The sequence below is a fragment of the Mercenaria mercenaria genome, chromosome 17 (assembly GCF_021730395.1).
Source record: "Mercenaria mercenaria strain notata chromosome 17, MADL_Memer_1, whole genome shotgun sequence".
Classification (NCBI taxonomy): Eukaryota; Metazoa; Mollusca; class Bivalvia; order Venerida; family Veneridae; genus Mercenaria; species Mercenaria mercenaria.
The window spans coordinates 63248173-63267328 of record NC_069377.1 but is presented as its reverse complement, the minus strand read 5'-3'; the positions used below and the strand labels follow the sequence as shown (position 1 = coordinate 63267328).

General features: G+C 34.2%; 1 protein-coding gene across 1 annotated transcript in view; it reads right to left on the bottom strand.

Moving 5' to 3' along the window:
• Nucleotides 1–19156, bottom strand: part of LOC123536146 (uncharacterized) — a 132059-nt gene that overhangs the window by 97777 nt on the left and 15126 nt on the right. The window contains exon 2 of the mRNA XM_053528417.1: nucleotides 16932–17051. Within this exon, the coding sequence (XP_053384392.1) occupies nucleotides 16932–17051 (120 nt within the window). The remainder of the gene's footprint in view (nucleotides 1–16931; nucleotides 17052–19156) is intronic.

Here is a 19156-nt window from a genome sequence, read left to right as displayed (position 1 = left end):
TCTGAAAATAACATGGTCACTATTTCCAAATTATTTCCAGTTTCTGGGAATAACCTGCAAACTATATGACAATAAACCGGCTCATAACAATCACCATGTAAACACACTGACAATATTGTCAGCTTGTTTCCAGTGTCTGGAAGAAATCTGGCAGGAAAATGGCAAGGAACTGGAAATAAAAAACATAATTTCTATAATCAAATTGATATGGCAACACACTGGAATTGTAAACAAGAGCTGTTGGAGGACAGCAATGCCTCAACAGCCTTGTCAATTGAATGAAGACAAAAGTCGGAAAAGGGGAATAATCTTGTAAAACTGCAAAACAGGATTATGGAACCTGCATAGTGCATATCAGGCTCAGCTTATGGCAGTGGACAAGTGTGTGAAGTTTCAATCCATTTCCATAAGTGAGTACTGAGATATCAGCTTACATACAAAAAATTAAGCAAAAAATGCTATGTGGAAAAAGGGGCATAATTTTGAAAAAAAAAAAGAGTTATGGGACCTGCTTAGTGCATGTCAGATCATGACAGTGAACAAGCGTGTAATTAGTTTCAATCCATTCCCATAAGTGAGTACTGAGATACCAGCTCTGAAAGTTCTAAGTCGAAAAAAGGCCATAATTTTCTAAAAAAAAAAACAACATACGGGCATGTCCAATAACTCGGCTATTCTTTGAATAGTCGAGATAAAAATTACATAAGTGACAATATTGTATGGATTTTCTGTCTGTCTGACAGTACAGTGGATATAAATTTACTCTGAGAGCAGATTCTGGCAATGCACTGGCTACACAATGGCAATACACTTCCAATATACCCATCTTAGCAATTTTCACAGCAAAACAAATATTACAAGACACCAATATCAAAATGGCCGAGTATTGCATTTTTCCCTCCAAAATTATTTTCAGTTTTCAATAGTTTTCCAGCATTGATGGGCATATTCTAAAGGTACTTTTTCATCATTTTACAGTTATTTGTTTTCATTGTAACACAGATTCTGTCCGCAACAAGTATTTGTGTTAAACAGACACAGAAAATTTAAAAGTCATGTATTTTCGCTACCCTGTAAAATTAAACTTGCAAATTTACCATAATCTCCTTTGGTTTCAATATTATATTATTGATAATTGAAATATTGCAAATCTTAATTGGTATTAAAACTGAGTCACAAGCAAATGAAGGTTTTAAGTCACATTAAAATTCATATTAAACATTAATAAAGATAAATAGAAAAAAATATATACTGACACTAAACTGGAAACAAACTTCCCATACACTGACAATGCTATGACAATACAATGGTAATAAAGACAATTTTCCTAGGGGGAAATAAATAAGATTAGTATCACTGAGTAAGCAAACGATATATTGGGATACTAGTCCATCTTTAGCTCAGTAGGTAGAGCGTCGATCTATGGATCATGGGATCGCGAGTTCGATCTTCGGACGGGGCTTATGTTCTCCGTGACTATTTGATAAACGACATTGTGTTTGAAATCATTAGTCCTCCACCTCTGATTCATGTGGGGAAGTTGGCAGTTACTTGTGGGGAACAGGTTTTTACTGGTACAGAATCCAGGAACACTGGTTAGGTTAACTGCCCGCTGTTACATTACTGAAATACTGTTGAAAAACGACATTAAACCCAAAACAAACAAACAAAACTAGTTCATCTGCCACACTAATGTATAAGTGCTCATAACTTTGTACTGCATGAAGGAATTTAGTTAAAACTTTAAATAATGATTCCAGTTTGCTAAAGTGTTTCTCTTGTCAATGTAAGAGAGCCTCGCATGTTGTGACTGACTTTACACTGACAATACAATGACAACACTCTGGCAATATGCCAGTGTGTTGTCAGAAAAATATTTCCAGTTGACTGGCTGTGCATTGGCAATACAAGGACAACAGACTGAAAAGTCCAAAAAGCCGCTTGTTGTCAGTTGTGTATCCAGTGTGTTGCCAGATTGACACTGCATACCAGTTTGTTGCCAGTTTGTTGTCAGTGTTTTATTTCCAGATACCTCTATATAATTTAGCTCCTTCAAATAATTTTACATGAAAAATCAATGAAATTTTTTAAAATGTCATTAGAAACATCACTGACAACAAACTGTATATAAACTGACAGCAGACTGGAAGTTAAATTGTACAGCTGGTTTTCAGATCTGGAAATTAGCTGACAAGTACATGGACACATGATGGTTATTCAGTGGCAACACACTGGGTCAGTTTATTGTCAGCTCTGGAAATAGGCTGGCAAGTAACTGGATTTTAGAGTATTATTCACTGAAAACAAACTGGACATAAACTTACCATACACTGACAATAGGGAAGGTCTTTCGTAAGGGACCAGATTCCACATAGAAAATCACTAGTCACTAGTCTGTCTTTTTTTACTTTTAGGAGCAAGAAATTAATCTGGTTAAAGCACTGTTTGTATAAATATTATTGTCAATGACTGCCTACCTGCCAATAACCTTTCAAATGAATATAAAATTTTAAAATTATATATATTTTGTGTAGATTCTAAAATTATTCATAAACTTTAATCTATTTTTTGAAAGCTTTTTGAAATATTTTGAATTATCTCTGGTAAATCATTAAAATTCTTTATAAATCGATCATAAAAAGTTCATTCTATTTAACATCTATATTGTTTGCATCTATGACCTCTAATAAAGGAATGATCGTTGATAATTTGCCACAAAGTGTATAACACTTCTCAAATGACTAGTTATCTGCAAAATTTGATCACCGATCTGAAATATCTGATTCCCTTATCTACGTCAAATGTATCGTGTACAGTCATACAATACAACATACAGAAATTCCCGCAAATCAACCGTTACAATTAATTAGGTATCTCAGATTTATGTATTGTAGTATACCAAAATCCCGTAACAGATAATTGTACAACTGGGAAAGTTCTGATCAACAGACATCATCATCATCATCATCTTCCTAGCTGTCATTATCACTGTTATTAAAATGCCGACCTCATCATCATCATTACAATCATCATCATCATTCATCACCATTACAAACACAGTGCTCAGTCAGCTATTTGGACAGTGATAGAAACTGGGGCAAGTAAATACATAATATACTGTTTTTCTAATAAAGGCTTTTTGGAAAGCATTTATATCTAGGAGACACTAAAAACAGTTCTAAAAGTCTGCCGCCAGCGTCTCCTGTTTTACTTGTATTGCTTTGTTTATTTGTACTGGTCAAATTAAAAGACATCAAAGTTATTTTAGTACCAAATGCCTAGAGATATCTAAGATTTTGCTTCAATCAAAATTTTTAATCAGCGCTATGTAAATAATCATAAAATATTGATACAATATTGCACTTTGTGAACTGCCAAGGTGTGATTTTGAATTCATTTAATTAATCAATTTGATTTGTTGGTTTTCTTATTTCAATCCCCATCTTTATTTACTATACTAAGTTTTAAGCACTGTTGTAAATCGGCATTTCCATTTTTCTATTTTACAGTTCGTTACTCTTGAAATTTTGACTAGCAAGCATGAAAGTTTTACTAGAAATATTTGGCATGTGCAAATAAGTGTGAGACAGATTCACAATGGATTTCCAGCTCTTTGCAAATTATGTATAAAGGAAAAAAAATCTTCAACATGTATAAAGCACCAACACAAGGGAATCACTCTTTCTTGGGTAGATTATAAAACAGTGCTGGCCATTTTGTTTGGTGGATTTATTAATCACACAAGAGCTTCTGATCTCACTGTCTCAGATATTTTCAGTGTCATGCATGAACAGGATTTGAACCCTCAGAACTCTGAACTCTGAATTGACAGTCAAACAAGTTATAACAGGACTACCCACTTCAAATATTAATTGTTGATGAAATCTGTTAACATTTAAAGTTCTGCAGTGTTTGCTAAATATAAACACAGTTATTGCCCTTGCCATTCAGGTATAGATATGACGTTTCAAAGATCCTGTATCTTGATCTGAGAAGTTTCATCAAAGTCTTACCAGCAATTTAGCAGAAACTATGACAAGTTTTTATAATAAAAATTATGAAAGGGCAGTACCTCAATTAATAAGTATCATTGAATCTGCACATGGAAAAGATAATGCATAAGTTAAATTCATATATAGCTATCACTGGAAGTTTCATCAAATTCTAACTAAAAAGTTTAAGGCGAAGCTGCAATAATTTTTCATAACTGCAATCATCAAAAGGCATTTAATAATTCCACAATATAATCAAAGATCATGAACAGTGTGGAAATATGTACAACTATAACTAATAGCTAGCGTTGCTGTGAAGTTTCATCAAAAATCAACCAGCAGTATAGGAGGAGAAAGAGAAACTTTGTGAAGAACAGGCCAACACTGGGAGATGTTACTGATGTAATTATATTTTAAATGACATTAGACCCCAGTAAGTACATTATCCTCACTATAACAATATATTTACCTGCATTTTTGAAAAATTCTAAATCCTCTATGATATTATTCGGCACATATCTCCAGGGCAGCGTGAAACTAGAGTCATCCGAAATATTCCCGGAATCATTTTCTCCCTTTTCGTTGCTTAGTCTGCGGGCCTTAGCGCGCATGTATGACATGGCGGGCCCAGCAGATTTACTGAGTCGCTGAACTTTTGTTTTTTCTTCCTTTTCAACATTTTCTTCTGCACTACTCGCATTACCATCTTTAGGATCATCAACGTATATATATTCCTCAACGTCTCCACTTGTTAATACCTCTACACATTTCTCCAAAGCAGAAAAATTGTACTGAGTTGTTGCTTTAGTTAATGGATACATTTCAACAAGCTTGCATAAAGTTACCAAAGTCCAATTTGCAATATATGCCTTAATTGACTAGATTATAATTTGTATTTCACTTACAAATGCAATATTCTTATCATGATTTTATCAAATCATGCAATTTAAAGCATATGCTATTGAAGTTCTCTACATAATTTGATAAAATGTCATGCAAGCAGCGTTACTTCAAAACCAGTCAACTAGTTTCGATCTTGATTTGTCATTATAACTTTTCACCGTCTGGTACCACATCGAAGTTGAACGTTTACACCCAATGAATAGGCATTTAATAACTGAAATATCAACAAATCAACTTTCTTTTATATCTTTTTCCTCATCTTGTAAATTGAAATGTAAATCCATGATCTATTCATTAATGTTCTTTGCATTTTCAATTTCTATAGAATCCATTTCCATGTCTGTCAATTACAGCAGAACCGTCTTTCTATTTGTATGCTCTCAATGTCACTGCTCTGTTGTGGAGGCTATTAAACTATTGCTTTTTTCGTAAACTGAACTTTCTTATAGGTCTAATTTGTGCCTAATTCCTCAATCTCATCACATTGTATAGGAACTGCCACAGTAAATCCAAGCTGTTTGCTTTTTATCTTCCTACGTGGATTAAATGAATATAATAAAACTGTTAAAATCCAAATAGGACGGCTGTCTGAGCTGATTATTTACATATTCCTCAAGTAATTCACTGTATCTGCGATACATAGATTATGCAAAAATTTACAAAATAACGGACAATAATTGTCTTAGTATAAAAACATATCTAGATGATTGGCTGAAAGATAATGTTAACACTTGCAGCAGAGCGTTGAAATTACGCTAAGTCACAAACCAATTCTTTTATTTTATTCTTATTCATTTTACGAGAGCTCATGTAACCTATGTATTTGTGTGCGAGTACTATGATATTTCAATTTACTAAAACAAATTGATACTTATTATTCACCAACCATGAATGGCATAAACTGCGTTGTGATATAAGATATAATGGCCAAAGTTTTAGATCAACTTTAAAAGAAATGAGAAATGATAAAACTGCAGCAGAAGAAATTAAACAAAAACAGAATTACTGTATATCCAGGAATTAATGCCCCTACGGGTGATTTTTTTTCCATTTTGGTTTAACATTGCACCTACACAATTATAGGACTCATGTGGCGACTTTCAAGCTTAGTGGTGGAAGACGACCTCAGGTGCCCCTCCGTGCATTATTTCATCATGAGTGGACACCTGAGTAGAACTTCCAACCTTCCATAAGCCGGCATTTTACAAAACTTCTGGCATTTATTTAGGGGCATTTTTTAAAAATATAGCTTGGCACGTCAAATTTAATCACTTTTTAGAAAATTATACTGAGAAATTCACTTATGATATTCTTTAAGCAAATGGTGTGTGTGGGTGGGGGGGGTGAATATTTGTGGGGAATGTAAATTTATACAGGAGTATATGGTATGCAAAACTGTCTAAATTCTTAATCATGACAGTGATTTTACTATTTGATCGAATCAATCAATAAGACATCATATTACACCCTTTAAGCCAATCTGGGCTATAATCTACACAGAATATTGATAAGCAAGAATTTTATTACACCTTTTCAAGCTGATTTTAAAGATATGTTTGACAATGGACAAAGATTTCATCTTTATAGTCTATAAAAATACCATTTACCATGTTCGGTGTCAAATTTTAGACTATGTTCTCTGTCAGATACAAGACTATTTCTTTACAAGTCCAATAAATTTAGATTAATTTCCTGCCAAACTGTTCAATATGATATTAAATATAATTTTATCCAAGTGTGTATGTAAACTTGTGTGAAGTTTCATTAAATTGTATCAAGGGGATGAGGAGAGATGGAGCGCACAAGATTGTGTCTATGTATATAGTATAGTAACAAAAAACAAAGTCCCATAACTCTGCAATTTTTTTTTCTGAAAGAACCTAACAAGCCCCATGCACAACTACTGTTGTTACTGATCACTTGTGTGAAGTTTCATTAAAATGTGTCAAGGGGATGAGGAGAGATGGAGCGCACAAGATTGTGTCTACGTATATAGTATAGTAACAAAAAACAAAGTCCCGTTACTCTGCAATTTTTTTTTTCTGAAAGAACCTAACATCCCCTATGCACAACTACTGTTGGTACTGATCACTTGTGTGAAGTTTCATTAAATTGTGTCAAGGGGATGAGGAGAGATGGAGCGCACAAGATTGTGTCTACGGACACACAGACAACCTGAAACCAGTATACCCACCCTTAGCGTACAATCATCCTAATTGTCTTTTAACAATCAATGACCAGTATCCTTTCACTGAAGTCAATTCTGTATTTGCATATCTGATTTGACATGTCCCAATACTGTACTACTGTAAAAACCTTAGTACAAGTATAGTTCCACAAGTGTGCCTTACAAAAGATGAAAAGTTACAATGCAAACAACGGAAACAAACAGATTTCCGTTTATAGACCAAGCCTATTAATTCTATCCACAAAAATACATAGAAATGTTTAACTTTCCAATTCAATACATTCGGAAAATTCCTCTGCACAGCATTAAAAGGACGACAGTAGCACATTTACAATCTTAAAGAAATCTTTAATCACGCTTAATTTTTACAAAGATTATTCCTAGTGGATCAGAAGTTCATTTTTTATGTATGTATGCAGGCAATTCTTAAGAAGCCAAATAAAGAAATCTTTCATCTTTATCATGGTGTAGTAATTATTTATGAACCCTAAACAGCAACTGTCAAGCAAACAGCTGCTGGCTTTCAAATACCATATAGCAGGTTATTTCTACAGGTTGAATATTTCTGCGTTTCTGCGGTCTCTCGGTATAAACACAAAAATATTTCAAACAGAATACTTACCAAGCAAAAATTTAAACCACAAATAAATCTGTATTTTTTCCAACACTGTTGTTTCACGCTATGTACGTTACCCAAGGTAATCTAATCCGAAGTTAACAATAGGATGGTCTAATTTCTGGAAATTACCATCGTCATCTATCATTTACCGATAATGGTGTAACTGAGTGTGATGGTCAATTAAAGTCCTAACTGTCAATCCCACAGAAAACATTTTTTGTTAATAAAAAAAATAAACTGAGTGAATTTCATGTGACATGTTCTTCTAAATCCCTTGTGAAAATCTTCCTACCTATACTTTATATAACCTCTATACCCATATACTGTAGTTTGCAGTTGTAGTTTGTGTTATTGTTGTTGGACTTTAAAACGTTAGAATGAGTATCTTACGATACATAAAGAGAAAGGAAACATCTGTTGTTCCTGAAAAATATAGTGGACCAAAGGATTTAATTGGCGAGAGTGTCCTTCAGGAAGTAAATGATAAATTGAGGAATGTAATCTTTTTTCCGTCAACCCCGGGAACTTCTGGAACTGCAGGGACCCTTAAATCCAGGGGCAAATATGTATTATACACACCATCTGACCGTGCAAGCATCGGAAAATACTGTGCTGAACAAATTTAGTTTATTGTTTTTCACACGCGAACATTCTCGCGACGACCCATCAAGCGGAAAATTACCTCCTCCTTGGCATTGAAAATGCAGAAATTTCTCTTCCTTTAATGTGAAAATGCAGAAATGAAACAAGCAGAAATTTATTCCAAATTTGTTTTAACCAAAACGCAGAATTTTTTTACCACAGAAATAACCCACTATACAGTAGCTATCATTTTACTTCCCCAATTCCTGGAAAACATTCACTGATATTTTCCCTAAACAATTTTTTTATCATTTAGCCTTTTTAATTTTTTTAATAAAATCATGAGTGATTTTGTACAAATTTTACTACAATTAAGTAAAACTTTCCTGATTCAATAATGATAAGACCTTGCGTAATAAGACCCCTAATAAATGCATCGGTCGTGAAAAAATCTGTTATTCAAGTGAACAAAATTACTTATTGTAAAAAGTAACTGTTTAATATATAAATATGAAAAATAAGTTAATCATGTGTGACTGAATTGGCGACTTATTCAATCATGTACAATATTGCTGCTGAGTCACTTTTAGCTATCCTAATAGTGGAACTTCACACTTTTTTTCTTAAGTTTAGCTTACTAAAATTCACACCCACTTCGTTTTCTTTTTAATCCAAAGATATATTATATAATCTCCTCATCCTTGAACACACTCCATTTCCTTGATTCATTTTCACAATCCTTGACATATATATTCTATAAATTTTTGCCTATATCACATTAAATTTTGCCGTTATTATATACACAATGTTCAGGTGTAATGCATAATCAAGCTACGTGTAAAAACATTCCTTCATCCAATGCTTATTAAAATCATTACGTGGATCAGTTTGTAACATTCAAATTGGACAATAACGTCTCCCCTTCACCGTGAGCGAGCCAGACAATACGAGACAATGATCATACATCTACCGATAAATTCTTTCAGATACTGTTCAAACTGAAGCGACAAAACAATGACCAATAGACAAATATATGCTCTTAAGGCATTGTTTAATTATCAAAAGAATCGACACTCAAATATTTATTCTAGCCCTTTTTTGTAAAAAACAGTGACAAACACAAGCAAATATTGTATTAATTTATAAGGTTTTCTCTTTAAAAAAATGATGATTTTTGTCTGTTTGCAGTACTAAAAAAAAGCTAACAGGGTAATAAACAGCTATACTAATAAATACAACTATTTTTGGCACTGATAAAGCATTTTTATAATCAATCAGACAGCTAAGTTCATGCTATAGCTACTTTTTCAGTCATCTACTCTGTTCCATGGCATTTTTTTATGCTCCCCTAAATAGGGGAGCATAATGTTGCCACCTTCATCACACTTCATGTCCGGAGAATAACTCAAGAAGTATTGAAGGTACCAAAATGTAACTTTACAAAAGAGAGGAAGTTCAGTGACAAGAAATATAACTCTAGGTTTTTTAATTATCTCCCCCTTATTTTGAAAACCTAGTCTGGGGCATAACTCAAATACTATGTAAGGTATTGACTTGATATTTTAAATATTGATAGATATCAGTGAGAAGGAGTGCAGTGACAAGGAACCATAACTCTCCGTGGTCCCATTAACTTAATTGTCTCCCTTGTTTCGAAAACCTTGGCCAGGGCATAACTCAAATACTACAGAATACTAAACCAGTACTGACTTGATACTTTACATATTCATAGAGGTCAGCGAGAGGGAGTGCAGTGACAAGGAACTATAACTCTTAGGTGGTTCCATTTTTAAATTATCTCCCTTTTTTTGAAAACATTTTGCGGGGCTTAACTCGAATATTATGAAAGGTATTGACTTGAAAATTTAGATATTCATAGAGATCAGTGAGAGGGAGTGCAGTGTTGAAGAAGTTGAAGAACCACAACTCTTGCTGACCACATTTCTCCTGAAAACAACCTCCATGACTGAAAAGCCCCTTCTGCTGCAGTAATTTAGGGAAGCATCCATTGGTGTTACCAATCACCTTGCCTCTGTCAACTTCTCCCTTTTTTCACAACTAATATATAAGCACTTAAATGAAGCCTCTTGAATTTTGAATTTTTATAATTTTAAGTAAGTTTTTCTTAACCCTTATCATGCTGGACACAACTCGTTCTGCCTCTGCGACCAGTGTAGATCATGATCAGCCTGCCCAACCGTGCAGTCTGATTAAGATCTGCACTGTTCGCCATTCAGTCAGAATCTTTTTGGTAAGCACTCCTTTTTACAGCTAATGGTACTGTCCAAATTGAATGATGGACAAGTTCATTATAGAAATTTAGCGGGATAAGGGCTAAGGAAAATTCTGGGTGATTAATCAAGTTCAATGATAAAATTTTATTTTGTTAACAAAAAAAATTATGTTCAAATATTTCTGAAATTTTCAATGAACCTTATTTTCAACATTTATCCCCAAATATGTATAGTTTTTCTTTCCTTAAGCAAATTCAATTTTCTCAATACTAAAATCAAAACCACTCCAAACATTTGAAAACATCAAGTTTTTATTACCACTCACAGAGAACTCATTAAACAATGATTATAGATTGCACACAAATTCCTTTATCAGAAAAGTGAACCAAACAATAACATTCAGCCCAGACTGTAATAGGCTACTAATTAAATGGCTATTTATTAGTCCTTTCGCTAGAGGTTCAGATATCTTTATTTTGTCCCTTGATCTATTTGTTTTCTGTCTGTCAATCCATTAATCACATAAGATAGATCCTTTGTTAACTCTTAAAGTTTATATTTTTCATGCAATCTGACTTATAGATGGTAGGTTATCTGGAGAACATGTGCACAAAACATTAACTGAAATTCTTAAATCAGAAAAGGGCCATAACTGACATCAATTCCACCATGAGTTATCTAACTTAGTTATTTCAGTAGGTTTGATGACTGTCACTAGGAAGCATTGTGCGAAGGTTCAATTCAACAATATCAATTTGCTTGAAAATTAGCTGCACATAAAACTAGAACTGTCACAGGAGTGACTCATACCCCCACCATACGGTCTTGTCACAGAAGAATGGCAATCATAAGGAATCTTAAAAATACTTTGGAGTACTTCATCCTGGGCTTCCACATATAAGTAATACTAGTATAATAAATAGTATAGTAATACTAGTAAATATATTAAATCTCTAATATTAGAGATACACTAAAAGTGAATACAAAAAAATGTCTTACCGACCCATGTTACCACAGAAAAATGTTTTTACTTTTTACATAGGACTTATAATAAAAAAGTTAGAAAAATACCTAAAATATTGAAAATCTAAAAATAGGATTTCTAAAAATAGACTAATTCCTGGAATTTAAGGGGAAGAAACTCAGTACAAAGGTCAAAAAAAAGTTACTTCCCTTTGGCTCTTAGCCAATCTGAATGAGATATAGTGAAAATACATCAAAATTAACCTTAAATTCTAGGTAAAAGGGGACACAATTCAAGAAAAATAGTGTCAGAGTTATGCAACTTGTGTCACATGATGTGGGTGATGAGGTGGAACATCTATTTTAAGTCTGAATCAAATCCATTCAGTAGTAATTGAGATACAGTGAAAATACATCAAAATTAACCTTAAATTCTAAGTAAAAAGGGGCATAATTCATGAAAAATTGGTGTCAGACTTTTGCACCTTGTGTCACATGATGTGGGTGATGAGGTGGAACATCTATTTTAAGTTTGAATCAAATCCATTTTGTAATAATTGAGATATAGTGAAAATACATCAAAATCAACCTTAAATTTAAAGTAAAAGGGGACATAATTCATAAAAAATTTATGTCAGAGTTAAGCACCTTATGTCACATCATCTGGGTGATGAGGTGGAACAACTGTTTTAAGTTTGAATCAAATCCATTTAGTAATAACTGAGATATAGTGAAAATACAACAAAATTAACCTTAAATTCTAAGTAAAAGGGGACATAATTCATGAAAACTTGGTGTCAGAGTTATGCACCTTGTGTCACGTGATGTGGGCACATGATGTGGGTGATGAGGTGGAACATCTATTTTAAGTTTGAATCAAATCCATTCAGTATTAACTGAGATAAAGTGAAAATACATCAAAATCAACCTTAAATTCTAAGTAAAAAGGGGCATAATTCATAAAAAAATGGTGTCACAGTTATGCACCTTATGTCACATGATGTGGGTGATGAGTTGGAACATCTATTTTAAGTTTGAATCAAATCCATTTAGTAATAACTGAGATATAGTGAAAATACAACAAAATTAACCTTAAATTCTAAGTAAAAGGGGACATAATTCATGAAAACTTGGTGTCAAGAGTTATGCACCTTGTGTCACATGATGTGGGTGATAAGGTGGAACATGTATTTTAAGTTTGAATCAAATCCATTTGGTAATAACTGAGATAATAGATTTCGGGACGCGACGGGACGGGACGGGACGGGACGCGACACGACAAAACTGACTCCTATATACCCCCTTCAAACATGTTTGGTGGGGGTATAACTAAGTAGACCAAATTTTCTAGTCTGAAAAGGACTATAATTTGTATAAAACTCCACCAAAAGTTAGCTAGCTTGCTTATTTCTGTAGATATCATAACATGGGAGCATTACACGGCTACTAAACGCTAGCGCCACCACCAAATTGTGGTGATAAGGAAAAGAGCTATCGACATTTCCGTGGTGCAGCTATCGGCCGTTTCTACTTGTAAACATATGAGTAAAATTTATATTTTATCTTGTATTTTTATTGATAGAACTTTTTTCGAAAATCGGAGAATGTAGTTCCGTGTAAGGAAACTTTTACTACAGGTTAGCGGTAATTTCATTAAAATATTATGCAAATTGTGGTGCCAGGAGCTTTTCTCCCGAATCTGACAGTGGCATATTTTCATATCGGCCAGTATTCGAACACCATTCCGAGGAATGGACACACTGTAAGAACATACCTGCGCATGCAGATGGTGTAGAAATGAATTACACGTATTCTTATACACCAAAGAATTACGAAAAACACAGTAAAAAGTTAAAACACGACTATTTTTTAAAGTGATGGCACTATACAGTAGTGGTGGCGCTGTTGTATATGATTAGTGGCTAATATATTCAATTTTAATATATGAAAATGTCTGTCTGCAAGCCACGGAAATTTCTACAATAATCGATGTTATCAGCCTATCCCACACTATACCAAAAATACGTTACTCAAAAAAAAATACATGTAGTAACCTCTACATGATCGCAAAATTATCTACATGTATAACATTATGGAATGTTTCATAAAGGTAACTAAACTATAATCGTGTTTTTCTTTCTTTAATAACATAATTCCTTGCAGGAAAATTATCAATTAGAAAATATTAGTGTTTGTTTTGTTCCGAATGCGTCAGCAGTTCGTATTATTGAATGCCTTAACAGCGCCACCACTACTGTATAGCGCCATCACTAGAGTTATAGCGCCACCACTTTTAAAAATCCTGGTAAATTTCTTCTAACCCGAGATTCTATTATTCATGGTGTGTGTGTGTGCGTATATAATTGTTTATCATTTCTACACAATTTGCATGCACAGGAATGTTCTAACAGTGTGCCTATTCATCGGAATGGTGTTCGAATACTGGCCGATATGAAAATGTTCCACTGTCAGATTCGGGAGAAAAGCTCCTGACACCACAATTTGCATATTATTTTAATGAAATTACAGCCAACCTGTAGTAAAAGTGTTGTTACACGGAACTACATTCTCCGATTTTCGAAAAAAGTTATATCAATAAAAATATAAGATAAAATATACATTTTACTCACGTGTTTACAAGCAGAAACGGGCGATAGCTGCACCACGGAAATGTCGATAGCTCTTTTCATTATCACCACAATTTGGTGGTGGCGCTAGCGTTTAGTAGTCGTGCATTATGTGGTTTCAATCTAAGACACAGAGTTGTTACTGAGATACAGCTTGAAAGTTAGCTGCATGCATAGTTAAAAGGTCCATAATTTGTATACAAGAGGGTCATGATGACCCTATATCGCTCACCTGTATTAAACTTGGCCTTGGAATGATCATGCTAAACATTCTGACCAAGTTTCATGAAGATAGGGTCAAAAATGTGGCCTCTACAGTGTTAACAAGCTTTTCCTTTGATTTGAGTGGTGACTTAGTTTTTGACCCAACATGACCCAGTTTTGAACTTGGCATGGGAATCATCAAGAAAAACATTCCTACCAAGTTTCATGAAGATAGGCTCATAAATACAGCCCATAAAGTGTTAACAAACTTTTCCTTTGATTTGAGCGTGTGACCTAGTGTTTGACCCCACACGACCCAATTTCAAATAAGACCTAGGAATCATCAAGATAAACATTCTGACAAAGTTTCATGAAGATGGGGTCATAAATGTGGCCTCAAGAGTGTTAAAAAGCTTTTCCTTTGATTTGACCAGGTGACCTAGTTTTTAACCCCATTAGACCCAGTTCTGAACTTGGCCTAGGAATCATCAAGATAAACATTCTGACCAAGTGTCATGAAGAAAGGATCATAAATGTGGCATCTAAGGTGTTAACAATCTTTTCCTTTGATTTGACCTGGTGACCTAGTTTTTGACCCCACATGATCCAGTTTTAAACTTGGCCTAGAGATCATCACGATATTTTGTTGCTTAAGATATTTTGCAAGTTTGTATCAAATCAAACCATAAATAAAGTCTCTATATTGCTGCAAAAGCCAAAATAGCAAATTCTGGCCCTTTAAGGGGCCATAACTCTGGAATCCATGAAGGGATCTGGCCATTTTTCAAAAGGAACTGAGGTATTATGCCAGTATAATTTGTGTGCAAGTTTGATTAAAATCTATAGCAAAATGTGGTCTCTATCATGTTCACAAGCCATAATAGCAAACTTTGGCCCTTGAAGGGGCCATAACTCTGAAACCCATGAGGGGATCTGGCCAGTTTTCAAAAGGAATTGAGATATTATGCCAATACAAGTTGCCTGCAAGTTTGATTAAAACTGATTGCAAAATATGGTCTCTATCGTGTTCACAAGAAATTGTGAACGGACGGACGATGGATGACGGATGGACAACGGACAAAATGCGATCACAAAAGCTCACCCTGTCACATAGTGACAGATGAGCTAAAAATCAGCCAAGCGTTATCTAACTTTGTAATATCAGTAGTTTTGATGACACCAGCTTGTAGAAAAGAGTTACAGAATTTTAGTGAAAGTGGGCCCTTGCCACTACATGGAAAGTAGTACCATGATACTGCAGGTGACCAGCCAGTCACACAAGTCCAAACCTAAAGGAAGCCCTTATTTGAATATGTGCAATATTATGCAAGTGTTTATCTGAAGGTTGTAAGATTTGTAATGAGAATAATGCACAACTTTTGCAGCAGAGATAGGAGCAACATTTGTCTGCGAAAGAATAAGTGCACATTTCTCAATGCAAAGATAGACTACAGGTGAGAAATGTACAACTGAACTGGGTTAGTGCATTTTCCCGATCATGATTGTGATTCTTTTAAAGTATACCTAGAGGTAGGGTACAACATGAACAGTGGCATTTTCTTTCTAGCCAGGAGCCAGTGGAGCCAGTGGGCAGTTAATTGCTCACTTTCGGGACTCCAGGAGGGAGCTTTATTTGTTTCTCATGTATTTCAAATATTCTGTATTTGTGGCTTGATAAATATTGTCAGTGTTTTTCAGTGTACTGATACAGTAAATACAGTAAACTTTCATAGAAGAACTAATTGGATAAAAAAGACAACTGATGAGTAGAAAAGTCCTTGTAAGAGCCAGTACTCCTTGTTGACTAAAAATAACACTGCCAGATAAAAACAGTCACAGAAATTCAGGAAACCAGATTTAATGGCAAATATTTTTGTAACTGACTTTATATTTTCATATGCTGAAGAATCTTTAAGTTTTAAGATTGCTGAGAATTTCTCAAAGTGCTTATGTACAATATTGGTAAATATGTTATTTGACTGTCTAAGGGAGACCACTGCAAGAATTACTTTTTGTCAAACTTATTTATTTATCTTCCTTTAATAATACTAAATATAGCTATATAAGGGAGACAACTGAAACAAATACTGATCTATGTCCACACATTTGTTTTTCTTTATTTGGAAATCTCGAGTCAAGAAGAGGTCCATGAAAAAAAGACATGTCTCATGACCATGAACAAAAACCTTTAAGCCTGTTCAGCTTTTCAGTTTTAATTGTTTGTATGTTAAAGCTTATTTATAGTCGCCACCAGTAACCCATATGGGTGACTCCTCCAGAAGAGTAATGTTAGTAGGAGGATAGTGCAAGATACAGAAGACACTCCAATTCCAGAAGCTTCCCTGGTTCTGTAGCATGCCAGGTGTAAAGCATCCATACACGGGACTCTTATCCCAATGTTAGTAATTTTTATTTGGAGGAGTGGGGGGCAGGGGGCCTCAAACTCAAGACCCCTGGTTTCGTATGAGACAGTGTTACCACTGGACCACTGCATCCGCTCTTTAGTTTTAATTTCATACTTTATAAATATGCTAAAACTGCATGACCTACGACAGATGTGTACACAAGTCTATCTAGTCTTGATGCAGACTTCTGTCAAGCTAAATGTAGAGTTCTTACCTTTCTTATCATCCGAGTCTGAATCTGAGGACTCTGAACTCTCTGACACAGACACATAAGGGAAGTTCTTCTCCCATTCTGCGTAAGACTGGAATGTACTTCTGTAGCCTTGGTTACGACCTGAAATAATAAACATACAATCAAACATGCAGTCATACCATTTCACGAAATAGTATACAGTCATCTAAATGAATGTATTACTGAACAATGAATTATAACATACATAAATTTCCTAATTGACAAAATTTTCTTCATGTTATTTCAAGATCCCCACAGTGGAAACTCTATTGAGAACCTTAGAAATTCTATGCATTCTGAGTCATACTGACTGACAATTTAGGTCATTCCAGTTTTAATGCAGAGAGTGACGCCAGGTGCTCCTCCAGACTTTATTTCAGCTACCTGGGTAGAACCAGGGCTCTGTTGCAAGCCATCTAGATAGTTTCTTCAAATTTAATGAAAGAATTTTTCACCCAAAGCAAGTACTGAACCAGTACAGTTTGGCAGTGCACTAGATAAAGTGTTTATCATGAAAAGGGTGCTATATAAATTAAAGTCCTTGCTCTGTGCAGCTTTGAATATGCAATTTTGTGTATATATGTCAAGCTTCCATCAAAATTCTCCAAACTGCACCCAGATACTAATGACAGTGGCAGACAATTCAAAACTGTAGGGCTGTTTCATATCCTGTTGCAATATATATTGCTCTTGAAACAAAATTATGTCAGTCTACCTTTCTTAACATGTATTTCACAGATTTTTATCAAAAATACCAAAATTGCAGTTTACAGCACAATTTCATATTGCAGAACTATTACAAACTTTAATATTAAGAATGCAGGAGGTAACGGAGGGTCTTATTGTATCTAATCAATCATCTTCTGCAATAACAAATTTGATAATTTATTTTGAATCCTAATCAATTTATGATCAATATTTATATAACGACCAAGGTTTATTCTTTTGTGCAGTTGTAAGAAAGAAATATGTGAAGTTGCAAAGGTCACAGTCCTTTAATCACATTTAGTGGAGATAATTAATCTGTGCAGGACTGCATTTCTAAATATTGAAAATTACTGTGTGCTTAAATTTGTAAGATTTTTCTTATGCATTTTATTACAATTTCGTTATTTCAGGAAAGTAAACAAAATCATATCAAGAAAATACTGAACAAAATGATAAAAGAAGGGCATAAAATATAATTTATTCATTTTTCTGTATGTTTTTACCAATGAAAAATAAACTGAAATTTTCTGATGCAAGTTTAGGTCATTTAAAGAAGAAATGATAAATGATTTAAACTACTGTGAACATTTGATATTACACAGATATTGCAGGTAATTTCAGCAGAAGCATTTGCACTTCGAAGCTGGTTTCTATGGTTAAATTAAATTGAATTGAAGAGCCACTAGCTGTTGGCAATGTGAATAGAACCAAAACTCTGTTTGTACTTAAATCAGCATCTGAATAATACTTTCATTTTTACAAAACTGAACAGTTAAAAAAATTGATTTATGTCATGAATTATGGTAGCGTTTATATGATTATTAAACTTCATTAAAATAGAAAATCTTAATTATAGGTCATATATTGACTTTCCCTTGTGAGTGAGCTTCTGACGGTAGAGGCATGCATGACCCAAGGTGCCCCTCTAGGCTCCTGGGTAGAAACACAGACTTTCTGTGAGGTAGCTTGAAGCTTCTTCACAGGAAAGAATTCTTCACCTAAAGCGAGGTTTCGAACCAATATAGCTGTAAGGTCCAAGTGACTCATTTGAAGTTAGTAACCTCATATAACCAATTAGCCATAGAAACCTCTCGGAGATGTATATATTGGTGTACCCATGCCAGATTCAACTCTTATATTTATGAACAGTTCAAGAATTTATCTAGAACATTTAGAACAGTTCTTGAACTCAGTGCTGCTTGGTAGCTGTTCATGGACATCAGTACCTGAACTGTAACTGATCATTAAGTATAATTAATTAACAGTTTATTTAGTTCTTTAAAAGTTATTGTGATGTTCTTGAACACCTGCTTCTTGAGGTTATTTCAAGCACAACAGCAGAACAGTCTGAGAATGAGTTCTTCTTCTATTCGATAGTATATTAAGAACCATGCATGCATGCAAACCAGAGAAGAATTTTGTTTTCTTAAGTTGTTCTATAGTTGTGCAACAACAGTTTATGAATGGTTGAGAGCATAAAAACGTATCAATGTCAATGA